The following is a 19,767-nucleotide window of genomic DNA, read 5'->3' as shown; positions in this document are numbered from 1 at the left end:
TCCTCATATTTATGGTTCGCCTGTGACCCCTCGGAGGGTCTGTGTCCCCGCTTTAGAAAATTAACTGTCGACCTATATTATCAGAGTGTGTCACGTGGTGCCCCCCCGCCCCTGGACCCCATGTGTCTGCCCAGACCCCTCAACTCTCTCCATCCAGCCCTGTGTGCAAAAGTGCAGATTCTTCTTCCCATGTGACCCCAGACCCAAATTGTGATGATTGTCCCGGTGATGGACATTTCCTTTTGGCAGCCCCCAACAGGAGGAGGGGTGGGGTTGGGGTGTGTGGGGTGGGGGGGTCACAAAGACCCGGCACGTGTGCGCCTGTATAGGGGCTCATCAGACCGTAAAAAGAGGAGGGTCCCGGCGTGTGCCTGCGGTCGGGGAGGGGCCATTAATGTAATAAACCGCCGCTTGCATCTGCTGAGATCCTGCAGACCACTCCCACCCAGCGACCCGCCGATTGGCCGAGGATGCTGCGGGAGGGGGGGCGAGAACAATAGCATCACTCCGGCATAAAAAGAGTGCAGCTATGCCTCGGAGACCAAAACAGATCAGGATCAATAAAGGGGAGACCGAGGCGCTCTGAAGACCCAAAACCTGGAGACCCCATCCTGCACCCACGTCCACGAAGTGCCTCACGACCCGCCATCATGCCTAAAGGATTCCTGGTGAAGAGGAACAGGAGGTGCGCGCATGTGTCCTACAGGAGCCGCTCGGAGGACGAGGACCCTCAGGAGCCCAGAACCGCAGCTGCCTTACCCGCGGACCCCCTACCCCCGCCGCCACCGCCGCCACGGATGTCCAGCCCGTGCCCCCCTGCCGCGCCGGTTCCGAGGATGGAGCAGCCGGTGCAGTTCGGGAACCCGGAGACGGCGTGCCAAGCCCTGTACAGCCCCACCCGACCCATCAGCCGGGACCACGAGCGCGGCTTCTTCGAGCGGAGTTTCAACCTGGGCTCGCCCATTTCCGCGGAGTCCTTCCCGACCCCGGCCTCGCTCTCCGGACTGGACCAGCTCCTGTACGCACCTGTCGACTTGAAGATCGGGACCAGCGCCAGCGTCGGCACCAGCGCCGGCACCAGCAGCGTCCCGGTCCAGAGAACCAACAAAAGACCCTCGGACGGTCCGGAGCGCAAAGCCAAACCCAAGAAACCCAAAGCCATTCGGAAGCTGAACTTCGAGGACGAGATGACCACGTCCCCGGTTCTGGGCTTGAAAATCAAAGAAGGACCGGTGGAGATGAAGTCGACCGGGACCAGACCTCTCGGGGAGTTCGTGTGCCAGCTGTGCAAGGAGGCGTACGCGGACCCGTTCTCCCTGGCCCAGCACAAGTGCTCCCGCATCGTCCGGGTCGAGTACCGGTGCCCGGAGTGCGATAAGATGTTCAGCTGCCCGGCGAACCTGGCCTCGCACCGGCGCTGGCACAAGCCCAGGAACCCCGGGTCGGCACCGGTCAAACCGGAGCACCCCAAAATCCCCGGCGTCAAATCCGACGAAGCCAAAGACGAAAGAGACACCCCGAGCCCGGGCTTGTCCGAGTCCGGTTCCGAGGACGGATCCTACGACTGCCAGTACTGCGGGAAGCGGTTCAAGCGCCAGGCGTACCTGAGGAAACACATCCTGGGTCACCAGGCGCTGCAGAAGAAAGTCCTGGAGGAGTTTCAACCCGAACCGGTGCCGGAGGAAGCCTCGAACCAAAGCCCGCTGAACCTGAGCCCGGTGGACCGGCTCCTGTGCCCGGTGTGCGGGGAGAGCGCCAGCAGCCGCGCGGGTCTGGAGCGACACCTGCGCCTCTCGCACGCCTCCCAGATCTACCCGTGCAAGTACTGCCCCGCCACCCTCTACAGCTCGCCGGGACTCACCAGACACATAAACAAGTGCCACCCGTCCGAGAACAGACAGGTGATCCTGCTGCAGATGCCGGTGAGACCCGCTTGTTAAGCTCACCGTCACACTCGTGCCTTTTTCGCCCCGGAGGAGGGGGGCGGAGACGGACAAACTCCTCTCTCACAAGAAAAAGAAAAAGAAAGAAAAAAAGAAAAAGTTTGTGTCGCTCGCTGCCAAAACTGTGACAGACAGACACGTGACCTGTCTCTCTCTCATGCCAATCAGTGATTGTTGGAGGCTCTTCAAATATTTTCCAAGTTCTTTCTCGAGATCTAGCGTTAGTTTGACTGTTAAAGGGTATTTTTTTAGGGACAGCACACGTGATAGCTTCTAGACCTAAGAAATGTCTTATTTAAGAAAAAAAAATAATCATCACCGACTGTGATTGATCTGCCACTGTAGCTTTTGTTCGTAAAGAGACTAAATTATTTTTTTTTTTTTTGTAGAACCACAAATGCCTTTAGTGTAGCCGAACATCCCAAAATCTCGCTGTACAACTGCCTTAAAAAAAAAAAAAAGTCATCCTTTGATTTTTCTGGCACATATTTTATTATGAATATTGAAAAAAAAATTGTTGCAATATGTTTCATCATCATAAGTTTATTTATTTATTTATTCTAATTATTTTTAACGTAACTTATTATTGTGTTTGTTGTGATCATTTTTTTGTTTTTTTTTGGTGAATCTGGCAGTTTTACATGTTTGTTTTTTTTTCTTTTTAGCCAAAATGTTGTTTACTTTCTTTGGTTGTTGTTTGTTCCACAAAAATGGACGAGTTGTGATAAATGTCGTGATCTTCAATCTCCACAGCTCTTGTAAAGGAAAAACAAACACAAAAAAAAGAAGAAGAAGAAAAGACAAGAAAAAACGCAAAGCTCTTACTTTAGATGCAATCTTTTTTAAGGACGAGTTATTTTTCTCAAACGTTGGCTTTTATAGCGCTTTGATTGTATGTGTATATCGTCGTTGTCTATGGAGATAATAATAAACAAAAAAAATATTTTCAAAATGAAAGTTTGTGTCACTGTGAGTTTGCATCTTTTATTTCACTTTTCGCTAACATGGCTTAGCTTCAGCCCGGTTTTCTTTATACAAATATCTGAATAATTGTATTTATTTGGACTAGAATAGTGAATCTCAAACTATAAATCACACATTTTACTCAAAATTTACTTTCACCTATAAAGTAAACCTCAATTTTTCCTTCTTAAAAAATAGCACGCTTAAGCTAACACCAATGACTCAGCACTTTTCATACTTCCTACTTAGCTAGCATTTCAACTTAAATAATACATAAGGATACATTTGTATTAACCCTCGATATTATCATTCAGATTTTACCCACAACTTTTGGAATAGTACTCGCTAATAAATATTAACTTGTCTCACTACACTTTAAAGAACATACCGCTAGCTATTCTCAAATACATTTACAGTAAACAAAAAGCTAATTTAGATGCTAACCATAGCACATCTAAAAAAAACAAACACATTTAGAGTAAAGTAGGTTCACGTAGAGGTACATTTAGATAGTGGGTCTATTTATGTATTTTGTGTATTTTCAGATACATTTTTACCAGCTTTATCTGATAATAAATACTTCAGGTACTCCTGCCTCCAAGAAATGTTTTGGCTTCTATTGTTTATTTTTACATTAATATTTCAAAAATAAACACTTGCAAGTAACAATGTTAAGTAACAAAAAACAAGTTGGCTAATTAAATGAAAATTAACCTTTGAATATTTTAATAAATGTATTTCAAAAGTTCTTAAAGAAATGATTCTTGTTAAAAAAAAAAGGTTAGCTATACGATGCTAACGATGACTCAGCATTTCACATTTTATTCGTGGGAATTCCGTATACGCCTACGCTACGTGTTTACTGACACGAATGGTGATATTTATCAAAACGTTTTTAAAGAAGTAATGATTTCAATTTTTCCTCTTTTTGGTTTTTAAAATCACAAAAACGAATCATCGCAGGGGCGTGTTTACGTACAGATGCTAATCCTAGCATCGTAGCATGATAGCTTCAGAACATGGCCTCAATAATAATAATAATAATAATAAATGAATAATTAAATCAAAAATAATGTTTTATTTATATATTTATAATTATCCGGGTTAGCATAGTAGGGGGAACAACTACTTCTTAAGGTGGTCACATGACAAGATAAAGACCAATCACAGATGAGTTTGCTGTGAGTAAGTACGACTTTTATTTAATTGTTTGAAACATATTTTTTTGCGTATACTTAGGTAATGACATTTAAAAACATATAGTATAAAACTTATTTTATATATTTTTTCTTTACGTAAATTGAAGTAAAGCACCAATAGTTGCTTTAAATCGTAAAAAACATCATTGTTGATTGACAACCTGTCAGAGGGAAGTCCCGCCCACTTTGTCAATTCTCACTTCCTCTTCCTCCGCGCACTTAAGAAAAGGGTCAAATCTCTTCAGTATTCCTTCAAAATAACCTGATCTGGTCCGCGGATCTCCACTGGGACCCCTGGCAGCAAATCGACGCTCCGGCGGCTCGGCGGCCCCCGAAACAGAAGCACTTAGGGCCTCGTCGTAAATTCCCGAGTTAATACCACGTCAGGAAGTGACAGCGGGACAAAGAGGTGACGGATCAGAGCTCACCTCTGCAGCAGTAAAACATCTGTCTGCTCGAGGAGACACTTGCCCAGGATTTACGGGCGGAGCTGCTGTCAGGGTCTGACCTCGGGGCCCCAGGAGAGCAGCTCCGGTCACTTCAGCGTAATCCCGTCGATATTTGGAACGACAGACGATTGTTTCGTTCGGTCCGAAGATGTCGCTGGTGCTTGAGACGCATCGTTGATGACGACGTCACTAGAAGAGCTTGAATCCATCTCACCGAGAAAAGAGCTGAGCTAAAGGACACTTGAACTAGTCAGAGACCAGATTCTGATGTGGTCGACTTTGGTCAGGAAGTGGTTAAAGAAATTTTTGATGATTAAATAAACTTTTAAAGTTGTTTGAGAAGGAAAATCTTTATATATAAAACTATTATATAAGATTATATAAGAATATTGAGGAAACTACTATCATTAAATGTTACAAAAATGAATTAAAAATTGATTTTTAAAAAAACCTTGTATTAATAAATGTAGAAAAATGTGTTTAAAAAAATGTGATGGGGGAAAAAAACCACAAAATCATCTTTAATTTTATGTAAAAAAATGTTATATTATGTATATTTGTGAAAAAACTAGTTTTTCAATTTTAGAATTCTGTTTATATTGTATTTTTGTTTAAGTATTTTATTCAATTCTGTTTTTTGTGTGCTCTTGCTTTATATATATATATTTTTCTTTGCACCTGACGCTGCTGTAAACAAAAATTAATAAAGTAATAAAACTAATCTTATCTAATCTAAAAAAAATTGATTGATGACCAAAAACTACTTAAAAAGAACTGTCATTCGACGTGAAACAAGACACACAATAAAGCATCTCTGTGGTTCACCAAATATTTTTCATTCCACTTGCAACTCTTTCTACTTCTGTATTTCTTCACTGTGATTTTTCGACCAAAAAAATGACCCGGTGGGCCGGATTTTGGCCCCTGAGCCTCGAGTGCAACATTAGGTTTGTGTTATATCTGGGGAAAAAAAAGAGAGAAAACAATAACAGATTTCTTTCAGGATAATACATTAAAAAAAGATAAAAAAAAGTATTGATCTTCAGAGATGAGCTGAATTGAAGTAACTCTACTACTTGGACCACATCAAATGACCTGTTGGACCACGGTTGGCCCCCAGACCTTGTGTTTTTTAGGACCGGTAAAATAAAATCCATAAATATTGAATATTCCCTTTTCTTTAAACCCAAGAAAAATGTTATACCTCATATATTTTCAATTAAATACACATTATTGACATGTGAATCATTTATAATTAAACATATAACATCATATACTGTATATATTTAAAAATAAATATTCAGCATTTATATCTGTACTGAACATGTTTAAAATATTTCAAAGGGAAATTAAATATTCAAATTCCATTAAAAAAATGACCTGTTGGACCAGGGTTTGCCCCAAGATGTTGAGCTAAAAATACATATAATTTATATCTTCATTATTTGTATTTAAATATACATTTGAAAAATGAATAATAATTTAAAAAAAATATTCAGTACTGAACATTATTTACAAGCAAAATTATAATTCTTCTAAATAAAATTTGTATATTTTAAATATCTCATGGGCCATAAAAATTACCTGGTGTTTGTACAAGCAGTTAAAAAATAAATAAAGTGATAATGAATCACTTATAATAATAATAATGAATAAATAAATAATAATAAATAAATAATTTATTTATTTAACTTTAAAGGGATTGAAAATAAATCATATTTTTGGATATTTAAATCTCTCTCGGCATTTTAATTTGGCGCCAAAACTGTAAGTTTCATATATTCTTCAAATGACACTAAAAATCAAAACTTTGAGTCGATGAATATAAAAAGTATTTTTCTTTTCTTCAGGAGAATCGTTCCCGAAAATATCGAAAAGTCTGACAAACGACAAAAGCGACTTCACGGCTCGCCCAGCTAGCGTTAGCATTAGCCTCCATCAGTGTCACAGCAGACGACCCGACTGCAGGTCACGACATCAAAGGCAACAAGAGGCGCAAAGAGCCCAGAAAGGGGTTCGAGGACATTCAGCCTGTCGTTGTGAAAAACAAATCGTCGTCGTCGTGAACCAGAACCCAAAAAAAAAAAAAAAAATGACTCAGCCTTTCTTTTCTCGCCCCATTTGGGCTCCAATTACGGTCAAGTGGACGTTCTCGCTTCTTTCTCCGAGTAGGGGTGTCGCCGGCGTCGCACCTGCACCTCCTGCCGAGTCGCCATTATACGCCGCCTCCTCTGAGGGGAGCAGCAGGAGAGGCAGATGCGAAGGGGGGGTCAGGTTACCCCAAGAGGTTACGGGGGGGGCGGGTCACGGAGACCCTCCAAGATAAAAAAAAAAAACACACACACCAGTCGAATCTTTCAAAGTTGATTTAATGAAATGTTGAAATCGTCACATTTCTGTTCTGGTTTAAAAACAGCTTTGATATGTCGACTGGATCTTCACGCTCTTATACAAAGATTATATTACATTTATTCTTATATTTATCTTGCAAAAAAGACTTTGACACGACTGTACAAGGGTTTTTTCTCCGAAAGAAAACAAAAACACACACACACACACTCACACACACACACATGGGCTGATTCACCTCCAGAGTTCCTTCAAGTCTCTTCATACATTCTTCAGAGGAAAACAAGGGAAAGTAAGGCATCGTCGTGCGACAGACGGGGCCACAGAGTCGCAGCTTCAGGGCGGGGCCCCTCGGAGACCAGGAGGAGGGTGGACACCTGGTTGCCGTGGCGACCCAAGCGCACAGGTTCGGCGGTTGCTAGGAAATAAGGGAGCGCCGGCACAGAACCCGCCGTCCTCTCGTGGCCTCAGACGGCGACACGGAGGAGGACGAAGGGAATTAAAGACTCGAATGTGATTCCAAATCCATCTGCTGTGGAAAAATAAAAAACACACAACAACGGGGAACTCTGACCTTTTTCGGCCGCGTCCACGCCACCGCCCGCCCCAGGAGGAGGTCACGTGACCACGCCTTGTACGACAGTAGTTGTGATATTAAGTTTAAATGAGCTGGGAAATTACCACGCACCTGAACGCACCACAAGATGTATTTATGTTTACTTACTTTAAATTGAGTTTTTAATGGATCAGGAATTTAAAAAACAACAAAAATACTTGTTAAATGATTTTATTCAGTTTTTTCGGAAAATCAAAGTCAAAATAGTTCATTAAAAACAAGTTACTTACTTATTTAATTTAACTCCATTTGAAATAATATGAATAAAAACTTGTCTTATTTGGAAAAAACGAATCACATTAAAAGTTATTACATTATTATTATTATTATTAATTTCCTTTAGACCCTTTTTTTCTGTAAATCATGATTAAAACATATTTTTTCCTTCATTGAACCTAATTTAATTCCGTTAAAAACCTTGTAAAAATCTGCTCGTTTGAGAGAAAAATACTTCCCAGATTTGTCGCTTTTTTAAGCAACTATTTAAAAAATATAAAGTAAAAACTTGAGTGATGGAGCGATGGTGTGGACGTGAACTCTGGTCGTTTGGCAGTGAACGAGCGCCGGAACAAACACGACGAGGAGGATAAAAAAACCATAAAGTGGGATCACAGTGGAGAACAGACGATAGACAGGCTTCTTCAGTAACACACACACACACACACACACACACCCGCACACACACACCAGTGCATGGAGGTTCACCTGAGGCTCCAGTGGCGTTTCCTTTAAACAAAAACGGGCAAAATAATCCAATAATTCTCTCTATGTACATCAAAACAAATCCAATTTCAAGCAATTTCCATCCCAGAACAACATTCGTGTTAATCGATGACAGCGAGTGCAAACCAAAATAAAAGAGGGAACGTCGGAATGTCTCGGAAGACGAATAGAAGAGGAAAGAGACGGCAGGAACTTATCGGATTACCGGACGCGCGGCCGAGTTAACGACATCAGCAGACAATTACAGACAGAGTCCTTTCTCATCCTGGCAGAGTTGCATAAATCAAGTCCAGACACAATCCATCGGAATTCATTTAAAAACAGGAAATTAGCGAGCGATAAAAAACAAGGAGAGAGAAGGGACGACGAATTTCAGCTCGGGGCCGATTTTTAAAAAAAGTGAGTCAGCAGTTTTGCCCCTATGAACGGGAGGGTCAAAGGGCTACATATCGCCACGAGATAAAAAAAAACACAAAACGAGCTAGGTCCACACGACGATCGGAATGTTGCGCCGTCAAATTTAGTCGGTAGTTAGCTAGCATGCTGCTAATCGCGTGCCTGAGATGGTAACGATAGGGCCAAACATTGTACGAACTCGTTAGGAACATCGGGATGATAAACGGTGACGTCAGATTCCTCGTAACGGATTGACGGGTTTACGATAGTTCGCAAACGTTATGAGCAACTTAATTACCAGGATTTTGTTAGTTAAGAACATCGGAAACGGGCCAATGCTAAAAAGCCACGTCAGATTCTTCATAAAGGATTGAAGGGTTTACGATAGTTCGCAAATGTTATTAGCAACATAATCACCGGGATTTTGTTCGCTACGAACATCGGAAACAGGGCGATGCTAAAAAGTCACGTCAGATTCTTCATAAAGGATTGAAGGGTTTACGATAGTTCGATAATGTTATTAGCAACATAATCACCGGGATTTTGTTCGCTACGAACATCGGAAACAGGGCGATGCTAAAAAGTCACGTCAGATTCTTCATAAAGGATTGAAGGGTTTACGATAGTTCGATAATGTTATTAGCAACATAATCACCAGGATTTTGTTCGTTACGAACATTGCAACAGACCAAGGCTAAGGGTGACGCCAGATTTCTCGTAACGGAAAGAAAGATTTACGATAGTTTGCAAACGTTATTAGCAACATAATTACTGGGATTTTGTTTGTCACGAACATCGGAAACAGGTCGATGCTAAAAAGTGTCATCAGATTCTTCATAAAGGATTGAATGGTTTACGATAGTTCGCAAATGTTATTAGCAACATAATCACCGGGATTTTGTTCGTTACGAACATCGGAAACAGGTCGATGCTAAAAAGTGTCGTCAGATTCTTCATAAAGGATTGAAGGGTTTACGATAGTTCGCAAATGTTATGAGCAACATAATCACCAGGATTTTGTTCGTTACGAACATCGGAAACAGTTCTATGCTAAAAGGTGACGTCAGATTTCTCGTAACTGAATGAAGGGTTTACGATAGTTCGCAAAAGTTATGAGCTACATAATTACCAGGATTTAGTTCGTTACGAACATCGGAAACAGGCCGATGCTAAAAGGCGACTTCAGATTTCTCATAACTGAATGAAGGGTTTACGATAGTTTGCAAACGTTATGAGCAACTGAATTACCAGGATTTTGTTTTGTTACGAACATCGGAAACAGGCCTATGCTAAAAGGTGACGTCAGATTTCTCGTAACTGAATGAAAGGTTTACGATAGTTCGCAAAAGTTATGAGCTACATAATTACCAGGATTTAGTTCGTTACGAACATCGGAAACAGGCCGATGCTAAAAGGCGACTTCAGATTTCTCATAACTGAATGAAGGGTTTACGATAGTTCGCAAAGGTTATGAGCTACATAATTACCAAGACTTTGTTCCTAACGGGACAAATTAGCCGGCGTGCTAGCTAGGACAAATTCGACTTACGATACCGTCGTGTGGACGCAGCCTCAGTCTCGTTATTTCAATGATCGGACTACAATAAAAAAAGATCCGATAGTTCGGGACGAGTTCTTCAAGGGGGGCTCAGGTGGAGGACTTGCTAATGGCGCTGGCAGAGCGGCGGAGTTTCCCTGAAACTCGGTTCTTGGTGGCACGGGGCATCGTGGGCGAGACCGGGTCGACCTGGTCCGACGACGACGACGACGACGGTGGGGGGGCGGCGACTTCGGTGTTGGTACTGCCGGTGAAGGAACCTGTTTAGGGGGGAACAGAGCGTGAGTATTTGAGGGGGGGGGGTTAGAGGGTTGATGAGTCAGCGAGTTCATGCATTGAGCATTTTCAGCGACAGAACTTACTGTGAAAGAAAAATAAAAACCAGTTAGAAAAGATGATTAAGGGCGAGAGAGAGAGAGAGAGAGAGAGAGAGTGACATGCTTCATTTTCAACATGCTGTTCGAAAAGAAAAAAAAGATTCCGGTTTGATCCGGATGAATATTTGATCAAACTCTGGACGGGGAAGAACTCGGGGCTCAGTGTGAGGGCGGACGAGTCTGAATGAAATAAAAAATGACACATTATGCTCTTGTTGTGAACATGTGGAGCGTTCCTTTTGTCGCGCATTGTCTTCTTTTTCACCACTTCTATGATTATGGGATGGCAAAATAAAGCCAGGGAGGGAGGGGAAAAAAGGTTTATTGTGACTGTCCTTGAAGTGCCCCCCACGCCCCCCCCTCTGAACTCAGTTTAAACAACTTTTTTTTTTTCCCGAATCGGGGATGAGGGGGGGGGGGGGGCTTTGTGGAAGGCGGCATCTGGCTGCCTATTTTCTTTCCATTCCTTTTATTTTCTGCCATTTTTTTTTTCTTTCTCAGAGGCATCTCAAGTTGCAGCGGCTAAAAGGGACGGCAGATGGCTGGAGTAACAGACACTCGGCAGCACAGTGGACACCAGCAGCAGCAGCAGCAGCAGCAGCAGCAGCATCCCGGGGCCCCTGCTTTCCTGGGAGCCCCGGCGTATATATACGGGCGAGCGCTCGTTGGCGGCGTGTATTGTGCGCCGCTACAGGCGAGATCCGGGAATCTACATATGAATATAGAAAAAAAAAAAAAAAGGGGGAGGGGTTTGGCTTCGGTCGTGGGTCGGGTCTTTACATTCCACTGTTGTACATGTTTTTTTTGTTTTATAACCGCGGCAGGAACTGTGTTTGCGATGGATGGGGTGGTGGGGGGGGGGGGTAGGGGGGGTCGTCATTAAAGACAATTTACGCGGGACAATGGCGGCGTAGCAGTTCGCCTCCCACTCCCTCCCACTCCTGTGTTCGGACGCTGGTTTGAACACTCATCACTCCCACTGCGGACCTTAATGACTTGTTCTAGAACTCCGACGCGCAAACTGACTCACTCGACCCGACTTTGAAAAAAAAAAAAAATGGATGATAATTGACGTCAGAATCAACCGGTGAATTGTGAGCTTTAGCTCCAGCGACAAACTCACCGAATACGTCTCCAAAAGTCTGGTCCAAGGAGGCGTGTTTACTGTGACGTGTGGGTTTAAGTGTCGCTTATATAGATCTTTGTCACCGCCTGTCGTTAATCCCGGAAGTCTTCACCTCCATGGGACTCGTTGTATAAACAAAGCGGGTCGTGATACTACCGGCTGGAGGAGGAGCGAAGCCATTGTTACGTCATAATGGACTCCACTCTCGTAACCTCTCCTTCGCCCAGATTTCCGACGGGGGGGAGAAACTTTATAAAGTAATGAGTTGAAAACATGGTCATGATGAGGGACTAAAACTGCATCTTTGAGAGGAAGATTCAAAATTTGAAACATGTGCGTCAGGAGAGTTAGATTAGCTTCTGAGAATGAGATCTTCTCTCGGATCAGGACTCGAATTAACTTCTACAGCGCAGCTGCTTATCTGTCGATCAAGATCTGTTTCTAGCACTAAATCTTAGCCGCCGTGACGGGAGTCTGGTATCACAGACCAGCGTAATACTATCATGTCAGGAGTCAGTTTAGGGCCAGCATGTTGCAGTATTACTTCAGTACTGGAGCTGCAGCGAAGTACTTATTTGTGGTACAAGTACGTTACATTACAACACTAGTAGTAGTTGCTGTTCTAGTAGTACATATTTGTTTGAAAGTAGTACAAGTGGAAGTTTGGATAATAGTATTTTGGTTTATTTTAACAGTAGTAGTTTTGTTTGTCATATTACTACTTGAAGTGCTAGTTTAATCTTTAATAGAACTGATTGAAATATTAGTGTTATTTGTAATATAACTTATTTTCAGTTGTAGTATTTTTGTTGCAATACTATTATTTTTTTTTGTAATATTAAAATTTTAATTTGTAATATTGCTAGTTGAAGTTATAACAGTATTCTTTTGGTTTTAATAGAAGATGTAAGATAAGTGGTTAAAGTTGTATTAGTACTAATTGACACTATAATTGTACTTGCTGAATTGTAGTTTTGTAGAGTGTACTAAATCTAAATGGAATTGTAATATCAGTAGTTTTTTTGTAACGCTTGTTTTGATTTTAAATATTCATATTTAAAGTTGTAAGATTAGTAGTTGAAATTGTGCATGTACTGGTTGAAGTTTTACTATACTGGTAGTAATTACAATAGCAGTATTTTAGGTTGTAATTATACTAAATTAATATTAATAGCAGTAACTATCAGCTGTAATAGAAGTTTTGATTTCAATACTAATAGTTGAAGTTGTATTAGTACTAATTGAAGTTAAAATAGTACTAGTTGAAATTGTAATAGAGTAGTTTAGGTTGTAATAATAATAAATTAAGTTGTAATAGCAGTATTTCCCATTTTAATAGTAGTATTTGAGTTGTAAGATTAGTGGTTAAAGTTGTATTTGTACATGTTGAACTTTTACTTTTGGTAGTAGTTTAGGTTATTACAATACTGGATTAAGTTGGAACAGCTGTAGTTATTTGTTTTTATAGTAGTAGTTTCAATTGCAATACTAACAGTTGAAGTAAAGTTTATCCATCTATCTATCCAATATTTGTGGTTGAAGTTGTATTAGTACTAATTGAAAATATAATAGTAGTAGTTGAAATTGTAATGGAGTAGTTTAGGTTGTAATAATACTAAATCAAGTTGTAATAATACTAAATTAAGTTGTAATAATACTAAGTTAAATTGTAATAATACTAAATTTAGTTAATAATAGCAGTATTTCAAATTGTAATACAAATTCTTATGCTCCGTTAATAATGCTGGGAATACATTTATTCTGATTCTGAAGTTGTATTAATACTAGTAAAGTTAAATAGCAAAAGTAGTAGTTTGAGTTGTAATAATGATTAAAAAAAAAATGGAATAAAACTAAATTAAGTTGTAATAGCAGTATTTCCAGTTGTAAAAGTTGAAGTTGTAGTTGTATTGGTTCAAATAGCAAAAGTAGTAGTTTAGGTTGTAATAACACTAAATGAAGTTTAATCAGCAGAAGTTATTTGTTGTAATAGTTGTTTTTCGTTTTTGGAGTCAAATATGTGTTTAGTTTGTTCATCTATAATTTGAGTTTTGGAAACTGTGGATTATACCTCAATGGAATTATGTAGGTGGTAATTTTACGGGGGGACACCCTGGACAGCAGCTTCAACATAAGGGTGTTATTACAGCTATTGAAGACGTTGATTTCCTTGAATGGAAACACATTGTTTTACTCGTGAGCCTCAAACACAGTCCTGAGCGAAGAAGATGAAAAGAACAGAAAAAGAAAAGAAAAGGTCCCTCAACGTTGCGCCGATCTCATTGGCCCCCACTGTAGCAGTTCAAACAAGGCTTCAGATGACAAAGACGTCTTCGGTGCGGCAGGTGTTAGTCTCCGAGTCTGCCCGGGGCAAACAGGCACAACTCGCGACAGGAGGAAGTGAGGAAGGAGGGAGAGAGAGGGAGGGAGAGAGAGGGAGGGAGGGAGAGAGAGAGGAATCAGACGGAGGTAAAGCTGCTCGGCATGCACGAGCGAGGGCAGGAGTGTAGCCGTGTTGTTCATGCTGCTACGTGGTCAGGTGCTAATTGTCCCCTTCGTGCATCGCTCTCAATTACCAGCCGGCCCCCAAACAGTAGGACCCCCTCCTCCCCCCTTTCATCCATCCATCCATCCATCCATCCATCGCCCCCCCCCCACCACCCGAATAAACAGCCTGGTTTCCACCCCTTTGTCACCGCGCTCGATCAATAAAGCTTGGTTAGTGTTGAAAGTAGAGGGAGAGGAGGGTGAGTCAAGGGTAAGGGAGGCCGCAAGCTTCCCGCTCCGACCCTGGGCTTACCTTCGTCACACACAGTTTGACGGACTTTTTTTTTTTTGTTTTTTTTTAATCTAAAAGAAAACACAGTAGAGAAAAACGTGAGACAGAGGTTAACACACACACCACAACCACACACACACTGTCCCACGGTCAAGACGGTGTGTGTGGTTATAAGTTAGTCTGTAAAAGTGTCGACGTTTCTCTCCGGTCCGACGGTGGTGGTACCTGATGATTAAGACCCGTTAGCACACGTTGAAATAAGACAGCGTTTAGTTCAGAATTAAAGGGAACCGGGTTAACTAACCGAGTTAGTTAGTCACTGCGAGGCTGAGCTCAGACTACACCAGAATTTCCAAGCAGTTTAACTACTATTATTAGTGATTCATGAGACATTTGTTGCCTTTTTTCGCAGTAGTTTCAGATGCAAGTTGTCGCTAAAAAACTAGCAGTTATAGAACTATTAAAGCAGCAGTACGTAGGATTTAACTTTTTTGTTTCTGGCTCCCTCTAGTGTTAGGACAGTGTAACTGCCCTGAAACGGTTCAAGAGTATGGGTTAGTTAGCAAAACTAGGCAGTTGCTTGTTTGGTTTGCTTTTCCTTTAAGCATGAAAAAGTACTGTTTTTAATTCGGCCACGATGGAAATGAACGCAACTGCCGTCTCTAGTCTTTATGGTTAGGTGTTTAGTCAAATTTAGTTTGGTTTCTAGTGAAAGTAGCAGCAGCAGTTGCAACATTTACGGTTCCATTAAGTCTCTTTCTCATCCAAAACTTGTATTAAATCAAATTTTCTGAAATTTTGACAAGAAATAGACGAGGATCACGTGGGGATGTTCTGAAGATTCATTGGGATCTGGTTGCATTTTGAAGGTTTTGTCGTTCATTTATGTTGCACTTCTTTGCTACTGCTGGTAAGAGCTATTGAGGCCCTGAAGGGGAAAAAAACCCAAATCAAATGAAAACCTGTCGTTATCGTTTGTTCAACCTTGCATTAAAACATAAGGTCACCCAATGGGGGGCGCTGTTGTAATCACCCCTTCACATTAGACAATACGTTGTTTTTTCATAGACAGGAAATAAGGTTATTGGCAGAGGGATGCTCCGTTTTAGTGCTTATTGTGTTCTTAATGTGTAGTAGCTAAACAATTATAGTAGATTTGAAATATTTCTCTATATTTTAGCTTTTTATGAATAGTTTTTTTGTTTTGTTTTTTGGTTGGGGGGGGGGTTGTTGGGGGGGGTGCTCCAGCGGGGTCTGAGCTCGGCCACACAGATGCAGGATTAGAGGAACGAGAGCATCTTGATCGGTGGACATCAAGAGGTGTTAAGATGAGATCAACACAAACACAAGGACAACATAGATCATGCGAGGACTCTCTGGTCATAAAGGCTGTGGAGGTTAATGACAAACAAACCCCCCCCCCTCGCAAAAAAAAAAAGACAATGAGGGGTGGAGTGACGGCTCCGAGCAGGACAATGTGGCATCAATCAAACACATCAGTTAACATGCAGGTTCTGCAAATGAAGCTAAAACAAGCGGCTGGTGCAGCTGGTGAGGGTCGCTGTGACCTAAATGGACGAGCAGATGTCAGCGGTCGGTGGCTTCATGCCTAGAGAGAAGCAAGCAAGAGTCTTACAGTCCATTCTGGCCCAGGGGTACTCCGGGTCCCAGACCATCCCCGGCCAGCGTCGGCACGCTGTCGTGGAGCATGGATGACATGTTAGTGGCAGGAATGGAAGCCAGAGCGGAGGATGGAGGGCGGAGGGCGGAGGGCGGAGGGCGGAGGGCGGAGGGTGGAGGGCGGAAGGCGGAGGGTGGAGGGCGGAGGGTGGAGGATGGAGGGTGGAGGATGGAGGGTGGAGGGCGGAGGGCGGAGGGTGGAGGGTGGAGGGCGGAAGGCGGAGGATGGAGGGCGGAGGGCGGAGGATGGAGGGTGGATGGTGGAGGGCGGAGGGTGGAGGGTGGAGGGTGGAGGGTGGAGGGCGGAGGGTGGAGGGCGGAGGGCGGAGGATGGAGGGTGGAGGGCGGAAGGCGGAGGATGGAGGGCGGAGGATGGAGGGCGGAGGGTGGAGGATGGAGGGTGGAGGGCGGAGGGTGGGGGATGGAGGGTGGAGGGCGGAAGGTGGAGGATGGAGGGTGGAGGGCGGAGGATGGAGGGTGGAGGGTGGAGGGCGGAGGGTGGAGGGTGGAGGGTGGAGGGCGGAAGGCGGAGGATGGAGGGCGGAGGATGGAGGGTGGAGGGTGGAGGGTGGAGGATGGAGGGTGGAGGGCGGAGGATGGAGGGTGGAGGGCGGAGGGTGAAGGATGGAGGGTGGAGGGCCGAGGATGGAGGGTGGAGGGTGGAGGGTGGAGGATGGAGGGTGGAGGGTGGAGGGTGGAGGATGGAGGGTGGAGGGTGGAGGGTGGAGGATGGAGGGTGGAGGGCGGAGGGTGGAGGGCGGAGGGTGGAGGGCGGAGGGTGGAGGGCGGTCGAACGACAACGACATTCTACGAGCGATCCAACAACAACATGACGTCGACTGTTGCAATGCATGATGGGAATGGGTAAATTAGTGTGTGGCGAGGGTGTCAACTAGTGATGGAACTGTAAAAATCATGTTATGGACCGTAAATAAATATAGCGCGTGCAGGTGATGGCTCGCGGGCCCCAAGTTTTACTTTCGCACTATGACATTTTTGTATTTAATAAAGAATTGTTATTTCATTCTGAAATGATTGCAATAGTCTTAATTTTGTAGTCGTAGTAGTTATGTTTGATACAATATAACTTCATACTTGAAGTAGTAATAGTGCTTAATGTAGTTTTAATAATCAAATAAATTATTTTCCAAATCGTTATTTAATTAAATAAATAATATTTAATCAAATAAATGATTTTCCATATCGTTATTTGATTAAATATTATTTATTTTCGCTTTTTTTTTTTAATTAGAAAATCATGCAAATGAAAATCTACAGAAGTGGAATATTTCATTTTAAATAAATAAATAAAGGTTAAACATGTGCAAAACAATTTTAATATTTTTGAAAAGACATAACTTAGAAAATAAAACCCAAATCAAAAAGTTGTACTTAAATCCAAATAAATGACCACATGATCAATATTTTCCACTCTTTTTTTTTATGTTAGCAGTTAAAGTTTTTATTTAATCGAAAGTGAATTAACATGTTAACAAAAGCAACTTTAATCATTAATATACTAATAACTTATTAATGGTTATTATTAAGAGTGAAATCTTTTGTACCTTTCCTCGGGATGCTAAGATGCTAATTAGCATTTTTCTTAAACTTAAACTTGCTAAAATGCTTCTATAAACACATGAATTACCGCTAACGTCTGGCGCCCCTGAGCTTAAATATAAACATCATTAATATACTAATAACTTATTAATGGTTATTATTAAGAGTGAAATCTTTTGTACCTTTCTCAGGATGCTAAGATGCTAATAAGAATTTTTTTCTTAAACTTAAACTTGCTAAAATGCTTCTATAAACACATGAATCACCGCTAACGTCTGGCGCCCCTGAGCTTAAATATAAACATCATTAATATACTAATAACTTATTAATGGTTATTATTAAGAGTGAAATCTTTTGTACCTTTCTCAGGATGCTAAGATGCTAATTAGCATTTTTCTTAAACTTAATCTTGCTAAAATGCTTCTATAAACACATGAATTACCGCTAACGTCTGGCGCCCCTGAACTTAAATATAAACATCATTAATATACTAATAACTTATTAATGGTTATTATTAAGAGTGAAATCTTTTGTACCTTTCCTCGGGATGCTAAGCTGCTAATTAGCATTTTTCTTAAACTTGCTAAAATGCTTCTATAAACATATGAATTACCGCTAACGTCTGGCGCCCCTGAGCTTAAATATAAACATCATTAATATACTAATAACTTATTAATGGTTATTATTAAGAGTGAAATCTTTTGTACCTTTCCTCGGGATGCTAAGATGCTAATTAGCATTTTTCTTAAACTTAAACTTGCTAAAATGCTTCTATAAACACATGAATTACCGCTAACGTCTGGCGCCCCTGAGCTTCAATATAAACATCATTAATATACTAATAACTTATTAATGGTTATTATTAAGAGTGAAATCTTTTGTACCTTTCTCAGGATGCTAAGATGCTAATTATCATTTTTCTTAAACTTGCTAAAATGCTTCTATAAACACATGAATTACCGCTAACGTCTGGCGCCCCTGAGCTTAAATATAAACATCATTAATATACTAATAACTTATTAATGGTTATTATTAAGAGTGAAATCTTTTGTACCTTTCCTCGGGATGCTAAGATGCTAATTAGCATTTTTCTTAAACTTAAACTTGCTAAAATGCTTCTATAAACACATGAATTACCGCTAACGTCTGGCGCCCCTGAGCTTAAATATAAACATCATTAATATACTAATAACTTATTAATGGTTATTATTAAGAGTGAAATCTTTTGTACCTTTCCTCGGGATGCTAAGATGCTAATTAGCATTTTTCTTAAACTTAAACTTGCTAAAATGCTTCTATAAACACATGAATTACCGCTAACGTCTGGCGCCCCTGAGCTTAAATATAAACATCATTAATATACTAATAACTTATTAATGGTTATTATTAAGAGTGAAATCTTTTGTACCTTTCCTCGGGATGCTAAGATGCTAATTAGCATTTTTCTTAAACTTGCTAAAATGCTTCTATAAACATATGAATTACCGCTAACGTCTGGCGCCCCTGAGCTTAAATATAAACATCATTAATATACTAATAACTTATTAATGGTTATTACTAAGAGTGAAATCTTTTATACCTTTCCTCGGGATGCTAAGTTGCTAATTAGCATTTTTCTTAAACTTGCTAAAATGCTTCTATAAACACATGAATTACCGCTAACGTCTGGCACCCCTGAGCTTAAATATAAACATCATTAATATACTAATAACTTATTAATGTTTATTATTAAGAGTGAAATCTTTTGTACCTTTCCTCGGGATGCTAAGATGCTAATTAGCATTTTTCTTAAACTTAATCTTGCTAAAATGCTTCTATAAACACATGAATTACCGCTAACGTCTGGCGCCCCTGAGCTTAAATATAAACATCATTAATATACTAATAACTTATTAATGGTTATTATTAAGAGTGAAATCTTTTGTACCTTTCCTCGGGATGCTAAGATGCTAATTAGCATTTTTCTTAAACTTAATCTTGCTAAAATGCTTCTATAAACACATGAATTACCGCTAACGTCTGGCGCCCCTCAGCTCAAATATAAACATC

General features: G+C 41.3%; 2 protein-coding genes across 4 annotated transcripts in view; one reads left to right on the top strand and one right to left on the bottom strand.

The window, feature by feature from the left end:
* Positions 1-596: 596 nt before the first annotated feature.
* Positions 597-2,731, top strand: insm1b (insulinoma-associated 1b). The gene has a single exon (XM_087780338.1). It carries the CDS (start codon positions 651-653, stop codon positions 1,938-1,940), a length of 1,290 nt encoding a protein of 429 aa, XP_087636464.1. The 5' UTR covers positions 597-650; the 3' UTR covers positions 1,941-2,731.
* Positions 2,732-6,905: 4,174 nt separating this feature from the next.
* The window catches only part of ralgapa2 (Ral GTPase activating protein catalytic subunit alpha 2), a 121,132-nt gene continuing 108,270 nt past the window's right edge, over positions 6,906-19,767 (bottom strand). For all 3 annotated transcript variants that reach the window (XM_087780491.1, XM_087780492.1, XM_087780493.1), the window contains one exon: positions 6,906-10,456. In XM_087780491.1, the coding sequence (XP_087636617.1) occupies positions 10,287-10,456 (170 nt within the window). In that variant the 3' untranslated portion in view covers positions 6,906-10,286. The remainder of the gene's footprint in view (positions 10,457-19,767) is intronic.

This window comes from Callionymus lyra, chromosome 18, assembly GCF_982586985.1.
Source record: "Callionymus lyra chromosome 18, fCalLyr1.hap1.1, whole genome shotgun sequence".
Lineage (NCBI taxonomy): Eukaryota > Metazoa > Chordata > Actinopteri > Syngnathiformes > Callionymidae > Callionymus > Callionymus lyra.
Note: the sequence above shows the minus strand (reverse complement) of the source record. Positions and strands in the feature narration are given on the sequence as shown.